Below are 21,213 nucleotides of genomic sequence, written 5' to 3' on the forward strand. Positions count from 1 at the left end.
GTTGGAAGCTCTGTGAGCGCTGCCATGCAATAGAAATCACGGAAGGCAAAGCAGCCCAAAGAGAAACCATAATAGCTGGGCTTTCACAGACTGCTTGGGAGGTTTGTACAGGGAAGGGGTCCCTTATCTCTAGTACAGGGAACACCAGGAGTTTTCACAAGGATTTCAGGGGATCAGGATATTTGCTGGTTATTTTGAAACAGAGCTGCTTACACTGCCTGATACAGGAGAAAAACACGAAAGAAGCCAGAGCAGAGGAAAAAAATACACAAAATCTGTGGTAGTTCATGGGAAGGCACCAGGACACAGAGCTGGAAGGGATCAATGCCCTGTTCACCAAGCCCTGGGATAAAGCATTTAAGCTGTTTGGGGCCTGCTTTCCACAGAGCTCTGTGCTCAGCTGGCCTGTGAGTGCTGCAGCAATCTCACCCACACTGAGCAATGCCCAGGGCTGAGGGCTCCCCCCAGCCTGTGCATGAGTGGCTGTGATTGCCCTTTAGGGATGGCAAGACACAGACAAAGAACAAAAGCAAAGGCTGGGGGCAGGAAGGAGTGAGGCTGACCTGATGCTGGGCTGCCAGAGGGAAACTCCGAGCAGGACTTCGCTTCCCAGTTAAGGAAACCCCCAAAGTAAAGGCTGAACTCTGCTATTCCTCTCTTCCATCTGCTTTTCACTAAGTTCTTTTGTCTTCAGAGCCTCCAGGCATCAGTCAAAGCCCCTCCAGGCTCAGGGTAACCCAGGAGGGGCAAGTTTGGGCGCTGGGTGAGGTGCTGTGCTGGGAGCCAGAGGCAGGGGGGTGTCTGCAGCTCCTGCTGCTGAAGGGAGATAAAATCCCCACTATGCAGGAGAAGAAATTACGTTCTGTTGGGTTGTGTAGATGCCTGAGTGTTGGTATGCATGGTTCAAGCTCCCTGAGAAACTGTACCTGGTGGGAAAATCCTACAGGGTGCAATAGCAATGCAGCTAATGGAGCTACCCTGAAACCTGCAGGATTTAATAGCTCAGCTTTCAACCACCCAGTGCAGGTTTTCTCATGGCAGGGAGAATTATTCTTGCCCTTTCATAGAGCATGATCCACAAAAACCTGCAAGAAAGCCATTTCCTATTAAGCTCTATTGCTTTCAAGGGGGTAAAAGAAGGCCAGGAAACATAACTCAAGATACATTTCCCAAAGTTATGGTTTCTTCCTAATTCTTAGTTTAAATAAGGATTTGAGAGTTGGACTCTCCACTCTTGGCATCCATGGTTGTCTAGTTTGGAACAGAAATCAGGTATGTCACAGCCAAGGAGCTTGTGGCTCTCACTGGGACCCAGCTTTGGGCTGAACCCAAATGTACAGGGTTTGCAGTCCAGGATTTCCCAGACAAACTAACAGAAGGGTTTTCACAGCCATTGCTGTGGTGTCTGAGTACTGAGAGATACAATTTTTTTATAAAACACCCAGTCAGTAAGAAATGAGCAAAAATGTCCTGGTACCCCTGACAAAAAAGGGAGTCAAACCAGCCCCTAGGATTAAAGGCTTGGAGGAGGAAGAGAAAGGGAGTTCTCTGATCCAGAGAAGAGCCCTGCAGAGAACAGGCTGCCTTGTCCAGGTCCTGCAGCATCACAGGTCCCCTCACAGGGGACACAGTGTGATGGCACATGTGGGGCACACTTGGCTATTGGGTTTGATATCTCTGGCTTGGAGCTGCTTGGTCAGATTTAAACTGAGCAGCCACCCCAGTCACCCCCCCACACCCCCTCCAAGGGATGCTCCTTGGCAGCCTCCTCACTTAGGAGCATAGAACAGATGCTGCAGCAACATCCTGACACCCTCCCACCATCAGCATGACCCCCCTACAGCCCCAAGCAGAGCTGTCAGGGGTGCAGGTGATGGGTCTGAGACAAATGGAGACACCAGAGAAGCTGGTTTTGGTGCAGTCAAGGCATCCTTGCTGCCCTTGGCCACCCTCAGGGTTGTGATTCTCCCCCTCCTAGTGCAGAAGGAGTGACCCAGGGACTGCGGAGCTCCTGTCACCACCTGGATGTACCCTGGGCACAGCTGGGAAAGGGGATGTCCTCTCCAGAGCCTGCTGATGAGCCCAGGGCCCTGACATCATTTCCCATGGCAGACAAACAGCAGGAGTGGAGTCATGAGCTGTTCCACCCGGGCATCAGCCCAGGCTGAGTCAGCCTTCGGGCAGCGGCAGCAGCTCTGACGTTGCACCGTCAGGGCTGGGTCTAAAAATAAAATTAAACAAGGAGAAAGGTATTCTTAGCCTCAGCTCTGTCCCAGAGACCCCCCAGGGGACACTGGGACTGAGGGGAGAGGAGATGGCAAAGCCCAGGAGGTTGGAAGCACAGCTCTAGACTCAGCTGCAGCAGCACCTGCCTCCCACAGCAGAGAGGGCGCTCCCACTGCTGCCATTTAGGGAGGAAAGAAAAATGAAGCAAAGGAAGCACCCAAAGGGCCATGCCAAGCCCCAGGTAGCTGGTGCATAAGGCTGTGACCACGACTCTGTAAATCCTCCCCCACATCCCTCGGCTTTTGTGCTGGCGCTGCCTCCTCGCAGGCTCGGTCGCGCTCCCCAGAGCAGTATATTTGGTAATTTATTCTCCCCTGGCAAGCTCGGCTCACAGGCAGCATCTGGCTCTCTGCAGAGGTCACTCTGCTCTCTAGGCATCAGCCCTCCAGCCAGGTTTGGCAGCAGGGCACCAAGACCCACCAAAATTTGGCTTTGAAGTAAGTTCTCCTCCCTCCCCTTCAGTGCAAACCGAGGAAACCAAGTTACACTGAAACATGGCTTGAGAGATTTCCTTTAAAATAAACATTCAGGCTTCAGGGCCATTTTTCAACTAAAGCCAAACAGAAAGTTTAACTACATACAAGTTCTGTGAGCTGTTTTGATACGCCTCAATTTGCCTTCACCAACTAACACATCACTCCAGCAGGCAGGCCTGGACCAGAGCCAGGAGCTGGCACGGTGCCCACAGGATGCTCCACTGCCACTGACAGCACTCACAGGGCTCACAGCCCTGCTGCTCAGAGCACATTTGCTCCCTCAATGTCTTACCTTGTCCCAGGTCCCATTTTTCTGTGCATTTGGCACTGTGTGATGGTCCCTTCCAGCAGCCATGGCGCTGCCTCCCAGCCCCGGGAAGCAGGGACTTCCACAACTAATACACTTTTATGGCCATTTAAGATTTGATTTAAGCTCCTGCTGTCACAGCAAATAAAAAAATAATTTTTAACGTGCTAAGGCAGGCTGACATGAAATGCAGGCAAGTTTCCATCACTTATACCCACCCAAAAAAAACCCAACTTTGACTAGATATAAGGAAGATTTTTTTTTTATTTACAGTAAGGGTGGTGAGGCACAGGTTGCCCAGAGTAGCTGTGGCTGTTCCATCCCTGGAAACATTCAAGGTCAGGCCTGGATTAGATGAGCTTTAAGGTCCCTTTGGCATCCACACTTTTTACTTCAACATTTTGGGCTCTTCAAACTAGCAAAAACCCTTATTTTTAAACTTAGCTCAACATGAATTTGCATTTTCCTGTGGTGGAAAGTGCTGAGTGAGACCATTAGCATGTGTTCTATGGGATGGATGGACCCACCATGGGTCCAATGTTGAAACCCTTCTAGATAACAAGGCATCATCTCTCCTGTGTCTCTGCAGCCTTCCTGCATCTCACACAGCCACAGATCAGTCTCCAGGCTTTTTCAGCACTGGATTCATACCCCCAAAGCTTCAGGTCACACACACTCCAGTGCTCCATGGGAATTCAAAGGTCACTGGAGTGCTTTTTGAAAAATAGTACTTAAGCTCCTTGGAAAGGTAGGTGCTTCAGTGGGGGCTCTGTCAGGTTTATAATCATGTACAGAAACATTATCCTGCGATTTAAGCATAGTGAAAATGCAAAACACGATATCCAGCTAGGAAAATCAGAGTTTTGTTGAGCTGCTGACTGAGTTTTAGATCAGGAGAGCAGCTCAGGGGAAGCAGTCTCCTGTTCTCAGTGTCCAGAAGCTTCTCCCCATCCAGATGCACTGCTTCCAGCTGGAACAAGATCCCCCTTCCGACTTTAACAGCCACACTCATCATTTCCCAAGGCAATAATCCAGGCCCAACACCCAGAAGAAGCCCTAGGGTACGAGGATTGCGTTTGCTGAATTTGCTCAGGGCAGAAGTTTCCAGTATCTCCAGCAACCCCAGCTGGGGACAGCCCTGTCGCCTCTTGACAGCTGTTCCTCCTGAGTTTGGCCAACAAAAAGCATCTCACCGCATTCAGCTGTTCCTCCAAATTTTGGTTAGACCATGTCAAACTCTGTATGCTGCAAAGCACCCCTGTTTGGGGGTAGGAGGGCTCTCAGGTGACCCAGGAGGGGCAGGAAAGCTGGTGACAGGCACTGGCACACTCAGAGCTGCAGGAACAGCTCAGGGGAGATGTAAAAGCAGCTCAGAGGCAGAACACCAGCTGGGCACACCATGAAGTCCTGGCACGAACCAAGTCCCCTCAAAACCACTGATGGGGAAACCTGGAGTGGAAAGACAGGTGATGTGATGAGACCTTCCCACCCTGCCTTCTGCCATCCGTGGCTGACAGGCAGCTGTGAGGAGCTCAAGGCTGGATTTTAAATATCGTTCTTCTCAAGGTGTGAAGATTTAAAGACAATACTTGAATCTTCTCCAAACATGTGACTGTCCTTATGATGAACTGCTATGTCCCTTCTGCCATCCCAGCTTTACTGTAGGCCAGGGGTCCACCATGCATCAGAAAAATGGAACTCGTATAAATATGCTGGTATTTTATATAAATGTGAGATACAGGAGAGGGCACAGGGCACAGCACCGTGGGAAATGAGACGAGGCAGAAAATCAACAAAAGCAGCACACCTGAATTCCAGAGCACAGGACCCAGGTCACTGAAGATTGATGCATTTCCTCCTCCAAGACCCCCAGGAAGGCAGCAGGCCAGCAGCATGTTAATGCATGCCCTGGAACAAGAGAGAAGTAGCACTACTGAGCACTTCTTCTGCTCAGTAGCAGAGGCAACTTCCCATGGGCACCACACCAAACTTGGGATGCTCCTCTCAAAACCAGCCAGCTCTCTTTCTTCTCCTTCTTATTCACATCTCCTGCCTGTTCAAAACATCACAAAACCCTCTACCACAGACCCTCTATCCTGCCCTGATCTCAGCTGAAATAAATGAGCACAGAAACCAGCAGAGCCTCGTGGGCTCAAAGGAGTTGATCCACCAGCCCCGTTAGCTGTGGCTGGTACCGCCCCTCCAACCACCCATCTCACCTGCCAGAGCAGCAGCAGCTGCAGAAGGGAGAAGCACAGGGTGAAGAAGGTGGAATTTCAAAATAACTGTTAGCAATGCCTGGGGGTTTTTCGGTTTTCTCCGGAGCAGGCGTGTGCCTGGCAGACTCGATCCGCTGCCAGGAAACATAATCATGCAGGAAAATTGTTATAATGGCTTGCAATCAGAAAATCTTCTGTTGGAACATCTTGTGGCACTGCACAAGCAGTAATGAGTGAAAGCCCCTCTGTGAGGCACACCAGGACACCAGCTGGCTTTAGGGTGTCCATCTACCTGGGCAGGAGGTCAGGGATGAGAACAGGCAGTCCTGGCTCGCTGCCTGCCCCTGCCCATGTGGTTTTAGCCCCAGTGGCTTGGGCTGGGGAGGCAGTTTGTGATAAAAGCCCAGAACCTGGCAGCAGAGCTCGTCATGTCCATGTGCTGCACAAAAAGTAACAGGTTTTCCCCCCCCAAAACCCTCCAAAACTGAATACTGGACAAAAATACATGTGAAGCTGCTATTGATCTTCCAGCCAAGGCTTGTGTTGAAAGAACATTTTTTTTCCGCTTACTGCACTTATAAAAGAAGATGAGATATCAGAGACATCACAGCTCAGTTGTATCTCCTAGAGACCAGCCAAACACCACATTAGATGTGGGCAAGGCCAGCCGAGATAGGGAGAGAACCCACCCAAATTTCAGCCCAGACTGTAAAATTGTTTTCCACAGTTTGGGCAGTGGAGTTGTCCCTGTCACCCACCCAGCCAAGCACATATTTGAGGAGTCTCTCACCGGGCATCTGCTTTCCTTTCTCATGAGCATTTTAATAGAGTATTTTGGACTTTGGGGTCAGAAAATTACACAGATAATCCCACTGAAGTAGGAGGACTTCAGATTCTTAAATATCTGTCTAGAGTGGAAAATCAAACTGGCACCACTGCACAGAAGTGAACTTCCACCAGCCCGTGGTACTACTCCTTAGGCTGTGATTTCAGCATTTCACAGGAAATGGCTCTTGCAGTTTGAAGCCATTATCCCTTGTCCTGTCACTCTGTCCCTTGTCCAAAGCCCCTCTCGAGCTCTCTTGAGCCCCATTAGGCACTGGAAGGTGCTCTGAGGTCTCCCCAAAGCCTTCTCTTCTCCAGGCTGAACACCCCCAGCTCCCTCATGCCTGTCTCCATGGCAGAGGTGCTCCAGCCCCTGGAGCTCCTTCGTGGCCTCCTCCGGACCTGCTCCAAGAGGTTCCCATCTGTCTTGTGCTGAGGACCCCAGGGCTGGATGCAGCGCTCCAGGAGAGGGATCTCACGACAGTAGAGGGGGGCATCACCTCCCTGACCTGCTGTCCCCACTGCTGGGGATGCACCCAGGGTGTGAGTGGCTGTCTGGGCTGAGAACACACATTGTCAGCTCATGTCCAGCCTTTTATCTGCCAGTGCCTCCAAGAACTACTTCTCAGGGCTGCTCTCTAGCCTTTCTTCCTCCAGCATGTGTTGATACCAGGGGTTGCCCCAACCCAGGTGCAGGACCTTGCTCTAGACCTTGTTGGGCCTCATGAGGTTCCCATGGGCCCACTCCTGAAGCTTGTCCAGGTCCCTCTGGATGAAAACTCTCTGAACACTCTCCCATTCGTTCTGTTTCAGGTGTGTGGGAAGCAGTCCAAGTCCACATTAATTAGCAGACTGAGTTTGCCTAATCTGACAGGACTGTCCCGCTCCCAGCAGGCATCAAGGGGCATTTGTTCCTCACTTCCTGCTGGAATAAGATGCAGCCAGTAATTCCTCAATTTCAAATCACTGCTCTACAACTCTGCAAGTATTTTTGGCTGTTTCCTGTCTTCCCACAGTGCTGCAGTTGCTGCCCAAGAGGTCTCGTTTCTCAGTTCAGCAAGCCCTGCTCAGATGGCCACAGCATGTTATCCATCATTATTTATCTATAGCTTTGGTCAGAAGTGAAGGGGGGCAGCAAAGGCAGGGCAAGGAAGTATGTCTCAACTGAGCCTGGTTAATTTTGGCTTAGGAATTACAAGTCAGTCAGGAATAGGAGGTACTGAGCCAGCCTTCTGGGACACCAGGGACCACAGGAGTCAATCCTAAGAGTCAATTCAAAGTCAATCCAAAGGAGTCAACTCAAAGATGAATTTTGACCCGTTCATGAAAGGGGTTAGATCAGCGCACTGTCACAGGACTGAAGGTGTCTCCTTCATCCTGAGCCTTACATCTCCATGCAGTTCTTCAGCATAAAAACAGCCTTAAAACTGATTCATATGCTTGCTTCTGAACTGTCCAACCCCAACACTTACAATACAAGTGGGAGAACTAAAGTGAGCAGAACCAAGCTCTCACTTACAAAACATGGCAAAGCAGCGGGCTGGCTTCCAAGCTTCCACACCCCACACCAGCTCCAGGCTCAATGAAATTACTTACACGTTTATATCCACTCCTTAATGAGGTACTTGCCTCAGTAGGGCAATAAAACCCCAACCTGACTCAGATCTTCAGCTGGAGCGAGCCCATGTTGACTAGAGCTGTTTTCCCTTCTTGTCCATCTCTGCAGTAAAAGCACTGAGGCCACTTCCAGTTCTTCCACAGGGGTGTAAAGTGGGGAGAGAGATGGCTCTTCCCACTTACCTTCACTGACATGGTAGCCCTGGTTTTCCACCCAAGTCCAACTGAAGCAAATCTATTTTTAACCAGCTGGCTCCAGTCGAAGCCTTCAAGGCCTGCAATAAAAGTGACTAAGGAGTGTTATCTCTGGCGTGCCTTGATTAAAGCCCTTTTATATTCCTCCCGTGGCACCGGTGGGTCTGTGCAGGCTCCCAGCCAGCTCCTCAGCCCCAGACGTGCCCGTGGAGGCCATGCCAGCCAGCAGGAAATCATAACCTAAGGAAATTTGGGATTTGGATTGCACCCCCCGCCCCCAGCATGACTTATTGTACAGGATTCTCATCCTAAAAGCCCAGACCAGCTTTGTCCTACACCTGTGAGCCCCCCTCGCTACCTGGGGTCGGACAGGTTAGGAGGTCTTTAAGTCACCGGGGTCTCCAAGGCTCAGGGGTGGTCAGAGTCCTACTCCCTCCTCCCCTATCCCCCCTTGCCCTTCTTCAGGAGCCCAGAAATGGAGAGCTCCCATTTTCCCATCCCGGTGCTTTGAGAGGTCAGAAGAGGTGGGGTTGCCCCACTGTGATGGCTGTTAGGGTCAAAAAGGGATGGAAAACTGGGAATGGAAAGTGATGGGAACACTCCAGGCTGTTGTAACAGCAGCATGGGATTGCAAAGGATAATCCTTGCTCTAGCACTTGCAGGCATAACCAGGGGTGATTTAGCTGGTCACCTCCAAGGTCCCATCTTCCCTGTGGAAGCCCACCTGCAGGCAGTGCCATGTGCTCTTTGGGAAGCATGCTTGAGGCCAAAAAAAAAGATATTTTAGAGGAGGGATGAGGGATTTGGTCCTGGGATGCGGAAGCCACATCTCCAGCCTTGGACTGGACCAGGTCTGGCTGGCAGGTCAGGGAGCAGCATCCTGGTGTGGGGAATGCTGTACCCATGTGCAGACCCAGGGCTGTACATCCCTTCTCATCCATATGTCCATGGCATGTGTTAATCTCGGGAAAATTCCTAAACCTGCACCCCCAGCGCATCCCTGTCCTCCTGCCTTGCCCGGGAACACCTCCCCTCCACACACACACACACAGACACACACACACACAAGGGTGGCTCAGCAGCAGCGAGAAAAGCCCCAGATTAACCTATCTGACACAGCAGAGCCTGTCTCACTGCCTGGAAGGAGGAATACATCCAGGATGTGTCAGACCCAGCCCGGCTGCTGGGGTTGGGAAAAAGCAGTTATTACTGCAAACTCTGTATACATTATTTATCAAATGAAGTCTCTGCAGCAGGACCACGATTCGTTTCTCTGCTCTGGCTTCCTCGTGCTCTCTTTGAATGTCTTTTCAATGGGACATGATAGAAAATCTTTGCAGGCTCCTTGAGGTCACTGGCCCAAGGTTGTTCTCCTCTTCAGGAGCAACTGCAGGTCCCCAAAAGTGACCCAGGACAAGCTTTGCCCAAGGAAAAAAATCACCCTCTAGCAACAGCCAGCTCCACCTTGGCAGCTTTGCTCCGGCCTCAAATCTCTTCCACAAGTATCTGCTGCTGCTCTGAATATTCCAGGGAAATTACAATGGGAAGGCAAGTAGAAAATATCAATTATTGGAGGGTTCAAACAGCGCAAACGCTGCTACTACCTGCCAGGTTGCATGTGCGTGTTAATCAGCCGTAACGTGCTGTTTAGTTTGAGCAATATATTAGAAAAGAAGGAAAATCTGGGGTTTTTTTTCCAGTATGGGGGGGTTATAAAGCAGGTGGGGGAAAGTCACAGCACGCACAGCCCTGATCACATCAGCTCTGCTTCGTCTCTGTGGTGTAAAATTACACATCTGGGGGAAATTAATGTGAAACCTCACCGGATGAGGGTTTCTTTTCCACGCCCCCAGCTCCGTGTCAGGGTGTAAATGATGGGGCAAACCAAAAAGCAAGTTAAAAACACTCTGCTCATCTGACTCCAGCAGCTGGTTCTGCTTGTACAGGAAGCAAACTGAGTTCCCGGGCGCTTCTGCTCAGGGTTCCCAGGGAAAAAATGCCTGCAATATACTAATTGTGGTTGGAAAAAAGCCAGGATAATAGCAGCGATTTTCCTCTGCTGGTCCGCAGCACTGCCACCCATTTAAACATGGTCGGGGTGATGACATGGGGTGACAGGGGTTAAGGTGCATCCAATTTCTTCATCGCCCCCTCCCTCCTCTTCATCAGGCCGTGCTTGTGTGTGCTGGGGGTGATGGCAGGCAGCATTCTGGTGGTGGAGCACCCCAGGCTGGGCTGTTTGCATCCTCCTCGGCTGGGCCCCAGGAGGTCTGGGCTGACTCGCCGACTCTAATGCAACGTGACAGCCGAGCACCAGCCAGACGAGCGCCAGGACCTGCTGTCAGCGCCCAGGCTGAGTGCTGGGAGCAAACGGGAAAAAAAGCCTCATGCCCAGGGCTGAGAGTGATCCCGATCCCGATCCCTCTGGCTGGGGGTTCACAGTGTGATTGGGGTGGGATGGGTGAACTGTGGAGGGCAGGGGGATCAGTGGATATGACACTGAGCGGTCCTGCCTTATCCTGACATCCACTGACAGACAGACACAGGGATGATGCTGAGGGGGGAACGGGAAAGTGTGATAAAGTCGTGGCTGCTGGGGAGGGAGAAGAAGGGAGGTTTGTCCATCCAGGGCAGCAGCACCGCTGCAACACTGTGTTAGCAGAGTCCACACCGTGCAGGTCCTACATTACCCTCCAAAATTAATTATCGGTGCCCCTGCTGAAGATAAAACTGAAATCATATTTATTTTTGTGCTTACATTCTAGTTGCCATGTAATTAAGAGCTACCACGTAATTAAAGAGGATTTAGAGCGTATTTATGCCCTGCAATGCTCCATAATTACAGTTAATTTCTCCTTTACGGCTCCTGAGCATCTCAGGTGGAGCTCTGGGAGCCACTGGGGCCAGGTAGAGTGGCCATCACGGGGCTTGGAAACACAGTGCAGAGCGTTAGCACTGAAGGGCAGCATCTTGGAAAGGTCTGGCCCCATCCCAAAATCTTTCTTTAGAAATTTAATCCCTCCCCAGGCACAGGGAAGGAGCGATGCCCCAGGAGCATGGTTATGGGCGAATGGGGTTGCCAGTGAGAGCAGCAGCAGGAACTATCCCAGCCTCTGTCCCCAGCTCTCCCTGGTAAAACTGCTCCAACTCCCAGAGACACCGTGGAAGGATGAAATAAACCCTTCTGCAACATACAGACCTGCTGAGGGGGGTTTATTTCATAGCTGAGTGTGAATAAATACACGGTGTGAAGTGCAGGATGTGATGACTTTTCAGGGGCTGGGAGTCCCGGAGGATGGGGCTGTCCTGGCAGCAGGGCAGCTGAGGCCATCTCCAACAGACGTCAAATCTTAGTGCTTAAGGGGCCAGGCTACCAAATACTCCCCTGCCACAACTCATATCACATGAGGAGGTGTGGAACAGCTCAGTTTGAGCAGCCAGAAACTGCCATTAGGAGCTGGGAGTTCAGGTTATCACCGGACCAGGGTGTGACATATGGACCCAGAAGGGAGCAGGATACCCTCCTCCAGGACACGGAACACCGTGGGCTTTTATATTGGCATTAGAGGATGGAGGAAAGTGTCTGAACATGAGCTGTGATGTGCTGCACCATGGGCTCGCAGCCTGTGCTGCCTCCCAGCATTGCCCACGGAGCACTGGGGCCAGAGAGGTACAGGCAGCAGCCAGGCCGTGCCCCAGCTCACTGCTCATGGCTTGCACTATGAAATCAGGTGCCCACCTTGGCTTTCAGTGCAAAAATAGGTGCCCACCTTTGCAAGCCCATGAGTGAATTTTGCAGTAAGCACATGGGTTTTGTGACGTGTGGTTGGGCGCCGTTGCTTTGTAGGGGGAGCTGATTATGTGCCTGTAAATACATATATAAATGCAGACAATCAGCACCACATTTTGCTCACTAAAATGCTGGGATGGGCTCAGATAAGAGCTGGCACCCTTGCTAATATGAGACTTAACCCAGTGATTGCCAGGCTTTACAGGGGAGTGGGTGGGAGGCAGCAGCTGAATGAGGTGGCACGAAGCAAGACACGCCAGATCCAGGCTTTACCTGTTTATGGGAAAATTAAAGGAGATTCCCCCAAAACCTTTGTGCTGAGCTGCTGCCTGCTTTCCTGTGGGAGTTTATAGAGGCTATTGATACATTCCACGGCAATGCAATAAAATAATATGTAATAAAAGCAAGACGGAACGTAGGCTGCAATGACAGAGGCATGTGTGAATTATTAAGCTGGCAGCATTCACAGTCAGTGAGGGAACTATAGATTTCTTCCTCCACATATAGTTAGGGAACACTGGTAAAAGCATCAGAGTATTTCATCCTTAAACATGTAATTAGTCAGCAGGGTGAAAATCACTCCCTTTCCAAAGGCTGCTTGGTGACAGCATGGAATGACTCAGTTGTTTCTCCAGCATGGTGCAGGTATCCCTGTTGGTCCTCAGCTCTGGCCCCATGAGTCCACAGGGTCTGGCCTTCATGTAACCAGTGCTTTGGGGGATGCTTTGCTCCTCTAAGCTTTCCATCTCCTTTAATTCCCCCCAAATCCTGCAACAGGCTGTGTTTAGAGGAGTGATAAGGGTTGCAGTTAAGCAGGGAGTGCAGAGGAGTGGATCAGGGAGAGGGCTCTGTTTGCTTGCACATAGCAAGGACCTTCACTCTGCCATGAAGCCCTGAGAACTGCTGCAATGAAAACCTTTCCAAACAGATAAACTACACATCAGCAGATCAGTAATAACTGGGAGCCAGTGCTTTTTCCCCTCAGAAAGCTGCAGGAGGGGTCTGCAGGACATGCTGCATCTCTACATCTGCTCAGGAGGGTCCTGCTGGTGCAGACCAGTCTCATGACACCAAATTCACAGCAGTTTCAAGCTGCTGAGGAGCTGACCCAATTATTTCCGCTATTTCTCCATTCATTGCTGATGCAATGCAAATTCTTTCCAGTGAGACGGGAAAAATCACAAGAGTTTCTTGCTGAATCACAAAGCAAAGCAAAAAGCAAGGCATGCACCACAGAATCCTGGAATCCTTCAGGTTGGAAAAGACCTCGAAGATCGAGGTCTAACCTTTCCCCCAGCACTGCCATGCTCACCACTAAACCATGGCCCCAAGCTGCCACATCTACGTATTTTTTAAATCCCTCCAGGGATGGGGACTCACCACTTCCCTGGGTGCCAGTGCTTGAGAACACGTGCTTCCCCATGGGCACATCCCCACCTGCCGTGGTTGGAGGGCTGTGGCACCCAGGAGCCATTTCAACACTGATCCAATAACGATGCTGAGTTGGCCAGGAGCCGTGAGTTGCCTCTTTTTGGAGATCCTAAAAAACTCCAGAGTTGGGCTTCAGAGCTTGCAATGCAATCCACTTCAGCTATCCAGCTGTCTGATCACCTTGTACAGCTGGGAAGCCAAGCAGGGACACCACAGAGCTGAATTCCCTTCCCCATGAGCCCAGGAGGAAAGCAGCATGAGCTGCATCTCACCCTAACACGGAGCAGGCACCATCTGCACTGAGCACTTGGGTATCTCCAGGCTGGTTTTGGAGCCTTGAAAACCATCCATCAGGGTGTTTTTTTTGGGGGGGGGGGAATATGGGAAACCTCCAACACACTTTTCAACAGAGAAGTCCAAATAATACACTCGGGGCCTTCCTGCACCACCATACCCTGGGCTCACTCACACCATTAGCAAATCCATCACAGAGGTCTGGCTCCTGCCAGCTGAGCTCTGACAGGGAACACATCACAGCTCCACTCAGCCAGCATGGGCACAGCTCAGGGACTGCTGGGTGTTAGCAAATACCTGCCTGCTCCTGCCGTGCCGAGGACTCGGGCAGCAAACCCCATCTCTTAATGGTTTGTTGGTCACCATCAAGGATGAGAGCAGGGCTGAACTCCAAATAGATCTGATTGTCCAGTCTCTCATCTGCATCAAAAAGCAGGGCCTGGGGTTTATCTGGTGTTCAGGAAAAGGGAATGCAATTAATGCATATAAATAAGTATATATACACATGCATCTCTGTGTGCTCTGGGTAGATTCAAAGGTTTCTCACCCAAAACGAAACGTTCACTTCATTTTCACATCTTTAGTGACTTCAAAAACATTTTTATACACAGTATCTGGCTGAAGAAACAAATGTTTTCATTTTTCAAGCATCTTCCCAGGAAGAATTTGGCTTCTTTATTTATTTATTTATTTTTTTAACCAAAGCAGTTGACCAAAACTGGCATGAAAGCAGAAATATTGTTGGGCCATCCAAATATTAAATTTTCCCCAGAAAAATGCCAGCGATAACACCACTGCTGTGATCCCACTGTGCAGATCTGATGTCTCTGCACCCACCCTGCAGCAGCCCCTGGGGCTCAGTTTGCAGTTGCTCCCTTCCTATTGCTAAGTCATAAAGAAGGGGCTGCAGATGCTGCTGGGGGACGTGGTGCTGCATTTTGGGGAGATTTTGCCCCTCCCCCAAACTGCTGCCACACCGTTAATGACTTTCTCAGCACAGCTGCTCCAAGCATCACCACACACAGGTTCCCTTTTGCATTCCCAGCACTGAGCTGCTCACACAGATACAGCCCATCAGCAAAATGTAAAAATAGCTGAAAATATATAATTAGGGTGGATGCACTGTGGACTTAATAGGGTTTTTCTATTTCTTCCTTTGCTGGCCCATTAGACACAAATCCTGGATGGAGGGAGGCCACTGGGGAGGGAAAGGGAGTGCTTTGCTGTGGTATGTGCTTGGCAAAACCCTCAAATATTTTCCTCAGTTTTATATTGTCTGTGTTTTTTATTGAGCACCACACAGAAATTGCAGCAGATTGATTCTTTCACAGCTCCCCAAAGTTGAAATGCTTTGGAGCCGAGAGCTCAATGCCTGCCAAACTTCATAATTAACTGTAATAACTCTTTAATTTGAACTTTAATTCAAACACCCATGTTTCTGGGGGACTGGAGGGGAAAAAAAAATAAAGCAAAGCAAACCAAGTGTAACCAGTTCTGGTAAAATAGAGCAGCAGCCAGAAGCTTGTGCTGTGCCAGAGGCAACTGGAGGTCAGCTGTCCTATCCTGAGTTGAAACGACCACAGAAATTGGCTTCTTTTCATTGTATGAGGAGGGAGGAAAAAAAAAAAATATATATATAGTCCTGGATCTATTCACACAGTCAAGGGTTTCTAATGGTCCTGTTGCTGCAGCGTGAGCCGGACTGGGAAGCGCCAGGAGCACATGAAAACGGGGAACCCAAAGGAGGGCTGTTCATGCAACTTCTCTGCCCAGGCAGACAAGCCCCGAGCTGTCAGAGCGTGCACACAGCTCAGGAGCTCTGCCAGCCAAACCCCTGCACTCACCCACCTTGGCTGAGCTCAGCACGGTGGCTCCTTCGGGGAAAAGCAAATCGTTGACAGGAGGAGCAGGAGATGGAGCAGGACCAGGCAGGGAATGGAGATGACAGACCCTGGGAATGCATCCACAGATTCAGCAGGGCTTCAGAGCTGTCAGCCCAAGCCTCCCGTGAAGAAGCTGAGGATCAATAGGGATATATGGCTCAAATGGTCTCCTCCAGGCCGAAGGACACCAAGGAGCATCCACCTGCCCTGCAGGACCTGAGGATTCAGCCTGGTTTGAGGCGGAGTCAGCCCGATCCGTGGTGACTTCTCACCATTTCACAACAAAGAGCCCGACCACTAAGGCACTAAGCCTGATCCAGCACCTAATCAATGCAGGATTACTTTTCTTACCTTTTTTTTTTTCTTTCTCATTCCTTGAGCCTTTTGTTTTAATAATAATAAAAAAGAGAAAGCTCCCTAGCATCATGCCACAGGGATGCCACCTTTCCCACAGCTTCACACCCCCCCCAGAGGGGCTGGGGGGGTGCCGGGACTTGCCTCTCAGAGCCGAGAGCTGGGCGGCTGTGATGGATGTACAGACAAGGAGACTCAGATCAATGGGCCTGCCAGCTCCTACCAGCAGATGAACGGCTTTCGCTCTGTGGGTACAGAGTCGTTAACTACCCAGCCCGATCGCTGTCATTAACGAGCCATCTCCGCCGTGTATCTGCTCAGCTCTGCTTTATTTACCGACCTGTCTCCCGCTCCCTCCTTCCTGCGTCCACACAGGGCCCTTCTCCCCCCATCCATTTGAGCTCACAGGCAGGCTCCGGTGCCTCTGTTGAGCCAGGCTGGATCCGGAGAGCGGGGAGGGGAAAGATTTGACTTCCCCCCGTCTAAACTGCTCCTGTAATACCGCAAGGAGTCTTGCTTGGAAGCTCTGGCCCGGCTCGACACAGCTGGCTCATGGCCACAATTACTTCCACTGCGAGCACACACAAAAAGCCGAGTGAGAGGCCAAGGAGTGGGTAGTCAGCTTGGAACGAGTCAATCAGAGGCAGCCGGCGCTAATTAGTCCCTGTGCCGTCCCCTGTCACAGCCGCCCCATTACGCAGGGACAAGAAGTCTCTCCGCGGGTCAGCCAGGGCCACCCGGGAGCCACTGGAGAGCCCAGAGGGCAGGGGAGGATTTGAGGGAGTCACAGTCTGAGAGTGCAGCCCTGAATTGCCGCTTACGGAGCACTGATCCCACCCCTCTCACTCCTTCCCCTTGTCATGTCCGGTGCTTTCCTCCTTGCTGTCTTCTACCAGAGCCATTCCACTGCAGAGTTATTTCCATTTTGCTTGCTTTTCCTAACACTAGAAAAAAAAAAAAAGAGAGCCTACCAAAGGAGTCCCAAGTGCCTGATCACAAGAACCAGGTATTAAGCAGGGAGCCAAGAAGAAAAGTGCAGCAGAAACATTGCAGAAAATATGGGATGATAACCCTGCAAGTGCTGGGAGGTGGCTGAATAGTGAAATTTTCTGGAGTACCGTGGTATTGTAGGAGAGAAACCAGCAAACAAATATTTTCATTCAGCAGCAGGGGAAAGGAAGAAGGCAGGGCTGTTCCCTGGGGAGCCAGGGAGCAGCTACAGATCAGGAGAGCCATCAGAAATAAGGGATGGCAATTGCTCAGGATTATGGCACTGGTAGATAACTGGCAAAGTCAGACTTGGTGAGTGGCCTTGAGCAGAGTATTTGGTGCTTTGTTAGTACCAGATTACCTGTTTCCTAAATCACTGTTCAAGGGCTATGGCAGGGTCTCCCCCCCCAGCCATGGGTTCCATGGGTTGATTTAGGCTCCACCAGAGCCAGCAGGACTGTGTGGGGGTTGAGTGAGCCCCACATGTGTCTGAACAACTTCCCAGAAGGACATGCCTCTCTGTGCTGAGCAAGCGTTTCAGGGCTAACGCCAACCATGCTCTTTTTCTTCTGTGTCCCCAGGTCCTCCCCTCTCTCAGCTGACCCAGGCTGGCTTAGAAGGCTGTTCCCTCTCCTGGGAAAATGGGGACTGATAGTGAAAACCCAGTCCTGAGGAATGTGCTCATCAGCTTCAACTTGCTCCTGCTGGGCGCTGTCCTCAAGCCTTTTGAGTGCCGGCTGGAGGCGACGACAGAGCCGGCCGAGAGGACGGCGGTGGATGAGGCGGGTGGCCTTGCCAACTGCAGCCCCCCCATCAAAGAGCAGCCCATGGTCTTCCACCACATCTACAACATCAACATCCCGCTGGACAGCTGCTGCTCATCCATGTTCAAGTCTTCGGGCGAGGAGGTGAGTTCAGAAGACGACCGGCTGGCAGAGTACACGGAGCAGACCTCCGACAGCGAGAGCCAGGTCACCTTCACCCACAGGATAAACATGCCCAAGCAGGCCTGCAAGTGCTCCACCTCCCTCCCGTCCCTGCAGGAGCTGCTGAGCAGGATTGAGATGCTGGAGAGGGAGGTCTCCATCCTCCGGGACCAATGCACCTCCAATTGCTGCCAAGAAAATGCAGCCACAGGTAGTAACGACATCCCGTTCGCTCTCGCTGGGGACTGAGGGCTCGAGCGAAAGGCAGGAGAGAGAAATGCAAAACCTGGTGGTGCCACTCAGAGTGCTGATGGAGGTTCACCCACGATGGGGCTCTGCTTTAGTGGAGAAGCTTGGCTCAGGTCCTGTAGGACAGGAAAACCCCCAGGCAGGGATTTGGTCACTTGGGTTTGGATGCCCTGCTCGCTGCGTAACAGCCAAAGCTGAAGTCCTTTATGATGGATAAAACTGCAGCTGGGGAGGTGTGAGCAGGGGGATTTCCCAGCCCTGCAGTCCCTCAGACGCTGTTAGACATCAGCCACTGCTTGTGGGACAGGGAGCAGAGACAGAGTTGCTGCTCTTCCAAGCTGTCCCTGGGCTGAGGGCAGCACCATGGGAGCTGGCAATAAACCCCTTCATCTTCTCTGTAGGAGGAGTGATTGCATCTGAAAAGCTGAGTTTCAAAACAAAAAAAAAGTAATAAAAAATACAGGGAAGAGCTCCTGTTGCCATGAAAGATACAAACAAAACCTATAAAAAAGGCACAAAACCATCAACAGGATAATTCACCTGAATAAAAATATGTACTTCTGTGAAGCTCTCCAAGAGCCCCCATCAGAGTCAAAGATGTTTCACCTAAGCTGCCCTTCAGAGCCAGGGAAGCAGCATGGAGCTGAAATGAGATGGGTTAGGGAAGGTTTGGGCTGGAAGCTGCATTTCCATGGCACAGGAGCCAGCATACTGACAGTTTTCCTTATGTCTTGAGGAAGAGGGGCTGTCCCTAAGGCCATCCATCCCAAAAGCAGCACAGCCCTGCCTGTGGCTCTGATGTATCAGGGCTCCTTGCAGGGAAGAGAACACCAAACAGGGACAAACACTCAGGGCATCTTTCCAGGGGGAAACTGCTTCTCACAGCAAGAACAACAGGGAGGACGAAAAATTTAAAGTAACCCTTTTCTCCCCAATGCCTACTGAGATATTTTTAAGTTTTGCAGCTATTAGTGTGACTTCTCTGGTGGTACCCCAATTCCTCTATGTGTAGAACACATTAAGATGAAATGGGTGCAGCCCATGCTCAGGTTAACAGAGTTAACCAAGGGTGTGTGGGTTGGGGAGGGAGAAACCACTGGCTGCACTGGAGATTCCAGCCCCAGCCACCCTGCAGGGTGGCTGGGGCTGGAATCTCCAGTGCAGCCAGTGGAACTCAATGCATTCCCAGCTCTAGGTTCAGCTCTCATCCCCCCTCAAAGTGAAAGCAGCTGCATTAACAGTTACACCAGAAAACACTGGTGTGTGCAAAGCGAGGGTTAAAATCATGTAGGAAATGCCGTGGGAAAAACCTGTTTTTCCGGAATTCATTTGAAACTCTGATGGGCCTATTTGGGTTACTTGCAAACACGCAGACAGTGCCATTAAACATTCATCGGCTCGGTGGAGTCTCCACTCCCATCGCAGATGCCGAGCTAAAACTGGAGTAATTTCATTTATTTTTACCGGAGTTTCTTTCAATTCACTGCACTTCGAAGGAGATCAGGATCCCTACCCCACTGCCTGAGGCATTTCCCCGAGGAAACCCTCTTTCCTCCAGCACACTTACTTACAAGCATCCTCTCTCCTCTTGATAACTTAACTAGAGGCTGAGATCTGAGGAGATCCTGATTGGCATTCCCAGTATTCGCAGTCTGGATGGGAATTGTTCCTGCAAAGTAACCCAAAGGGGTCTGTGTGGCACAGCATGTAACTGAGCTCCTTGTAAAAGTGCATCTGCTCACCCCTCCCCATAGGAGCTGCTCGGACAGGTCAGCTAGGATGGAAAATTTATATGGGGGACAAAGAGTCCTGGGGCTTGGGGTTCCTCCTGATGCAGAGGTTTCCCATGGGTTGGAGGAATCACAGAAGCTTTTCTGTTCTTCCTCGGTTCACATAAGGAAGAAAAGCAGTAAAAATCAGCAGGGAAAAATTAGCCTGGCTGGGACAAACCCTAAGCTGGAGCAGTGGGTCCCTGTTTCGTGGGAAAACGGGAGCATTGGCAATATCAGTGACTGGTGCCTTGGTCCCTGTGCATCCCTCCTCACCCTAGAGCATCCTGTACAAGGCTGCCAGGTAAAGAGCGGGCATTAGAGGTGGTGGCCATGGTGGCCATGTGGTTTCCCTGCTTTCCCACAACCCCAGCATGCCCAAACCCCTGAGACTTTGTGCAAAGCCAACAGCTCTGTCTTAATCAGGCTCACCAGGAGAGGGATGATGTCTTCGGGCACGTATCTGCTTCTCATAGGAGGGACCAGGATCTCTTGCCTGTAAAAAAGTGGAGATGAGACCAGAGGGAGCCATGGCTGGTGCAGAGGTTTTCACCAGGGAAGGCTTTTTTTCCCAGTAAGAGGGTTAGGGATGCTCCTATCAACTAAGCACTGAGTTGAAGAGAAACCAAAGGGAGCACTCACATCCCAACAAGGCTGATGGCCTCTCAAGGTGCCCATATTTAAGGAGGCCACAGCTCCCTAGGGAAAGATAACCTCCTGGAGATCCACCCAAACCCCACTATGACCCCGTGTCACTAATTCTGCCCTTTCCAGCCCTGCAGCCACCGGCTGTCAGAGTTGGGCGTGCTCAAACAAAGGGAGGACTTGCCTTCCCTGCTCGCCGCACACCTCCCCTCCCTTCCCCAGCCCGTCAAAGGGCTGACCTGAGACCAACACTGACCCTTCTCCACCTCGCCCGCGGTGGGCTCTGACCCTCGGTCCTGCATCCTTGCAGGGCAGCTGGATTACATCCCGCAGTGCAGCGGCCACGGGAACTTCAGCCTGGAGTCGTGCAGCTGCGTGTGCATGGAGGGCTGGGCGGGCAGCAACTGCTCCGAGCCGCTGTGCCCGCGGGGCTGCTCCAGCCGCGGCGTGTGCCTGGAGGGCCAGTGCATCTGCGACAACGACTACGGGGGCGAGGACTGCTCCCAGCTCCGCTGCCCCGCCGGCTGCGGCTCCCGCGGGCTCTGCGTGGACGGAGAGTGTGTCTGTGAGGAGGGTTTCACCGGCGAGGACTGCTCGCAGCTGCGGTGCCCCCGCGACTGCTCGGGGCGGGGGTACTGCGTGAACGGCACGTGTGTGTGCCAGGAGGGCTTCGCCGGCGAGGACTGCGGGTGGCTGCACTGCCCCAACGCCTGCAGCGGCCGCGGGCTCTGCAGGGACGGGCTCTGCGTCTGCGAGGAAGGCTACGAAGGGCAGGACTGCTCAGCAGGTAGTGGGGGCATGCATGGGGAGAGCCAGGCATGAGTGTATAAGCGAGGTGCCCGGAGCCCCACAGGAGCACCACGGAGTCTGGGAGAAACCCATACCCGTCAGAGCACATCACGTAGGACACACTTAAGCCCTCCCTGTTGTCTCTGTCTGCAAAGACCCGACAGTTAG

At 51.6% G+C, this 21,213-nt stretch overlaps 1 protein-coding gene and 1 long non-coding RNA gene across 4 annotated transcripts in view; one reads left to right on the plus strand and one right to left on the minus strand.

Moving 5' to 3' along the window:
- Nucleotides 1-21,213, plus strand: part of TNR (tenascin R) — a 74,559-nt gene that overhangs the window by 24,562 nt on the left and 28,784 nt on the right. The window contains exons 2-3 of one of the 2 annotated variants that reach the window (XM_050307142.1): nucleotides 17,249-17,804; nucleotides 20,567-21,043. In XM_050307142.1, coding sequence (XP_050163099.1) covers nucleotides 17,309-17,804; nucleotides 20,567-21,043 — 973 coding nt within the window. In that variant the 5' untranslated portion in view covers nucleotides 17,249-17,308. The remainder of the gene's footprint in view (nucleotides 1-17,248; nucleotides 17,805-20,566; nucleotides 21,044-21,213) is intronic. The other variant, XM_050307143.1, reaches the window with a different exon arrangement.
- On the minus strand, nucleotides 17,798-20,641 carry LOC126635699 (uncharacterized). Of its 2 annotated transcripts, none has more exons than XR_007627765.1 (5): nucleotides 20,513-20,641; nucleotides 20,044-20,107; nucleotides 19,414-19,511; nucleotides 18,383-18,485; nucleotides 17,798-18,266 (listed from the first exon to the last, which is right to left on the minus strand). It is a non-coding gene; the product is annotated as an uncharacterized LOC126635699 (long non-coding RNA). The 2 variants fall into 2 exon arrangements; XR_007627764.1 differs by having other exon boundaries at nucleotides 19,410-19,511.

This window comes from Myiozetetes cayanensis, unplaced genomic scaffold (genome assembly GCF_022539395.1).
Source record: "Myiozetetes cayanensis isolate MyiCay16 unplaced genomic scaffold, myiCay2020 scf12, whole genome shotgun sequence".
NCBI classification, from domain to species: Eukaryota; Metazoa; Chordata; class Aves; order Passeriformes; family Tyrannidae; genus Myiozetetes; species Myiozetetes cayanensis.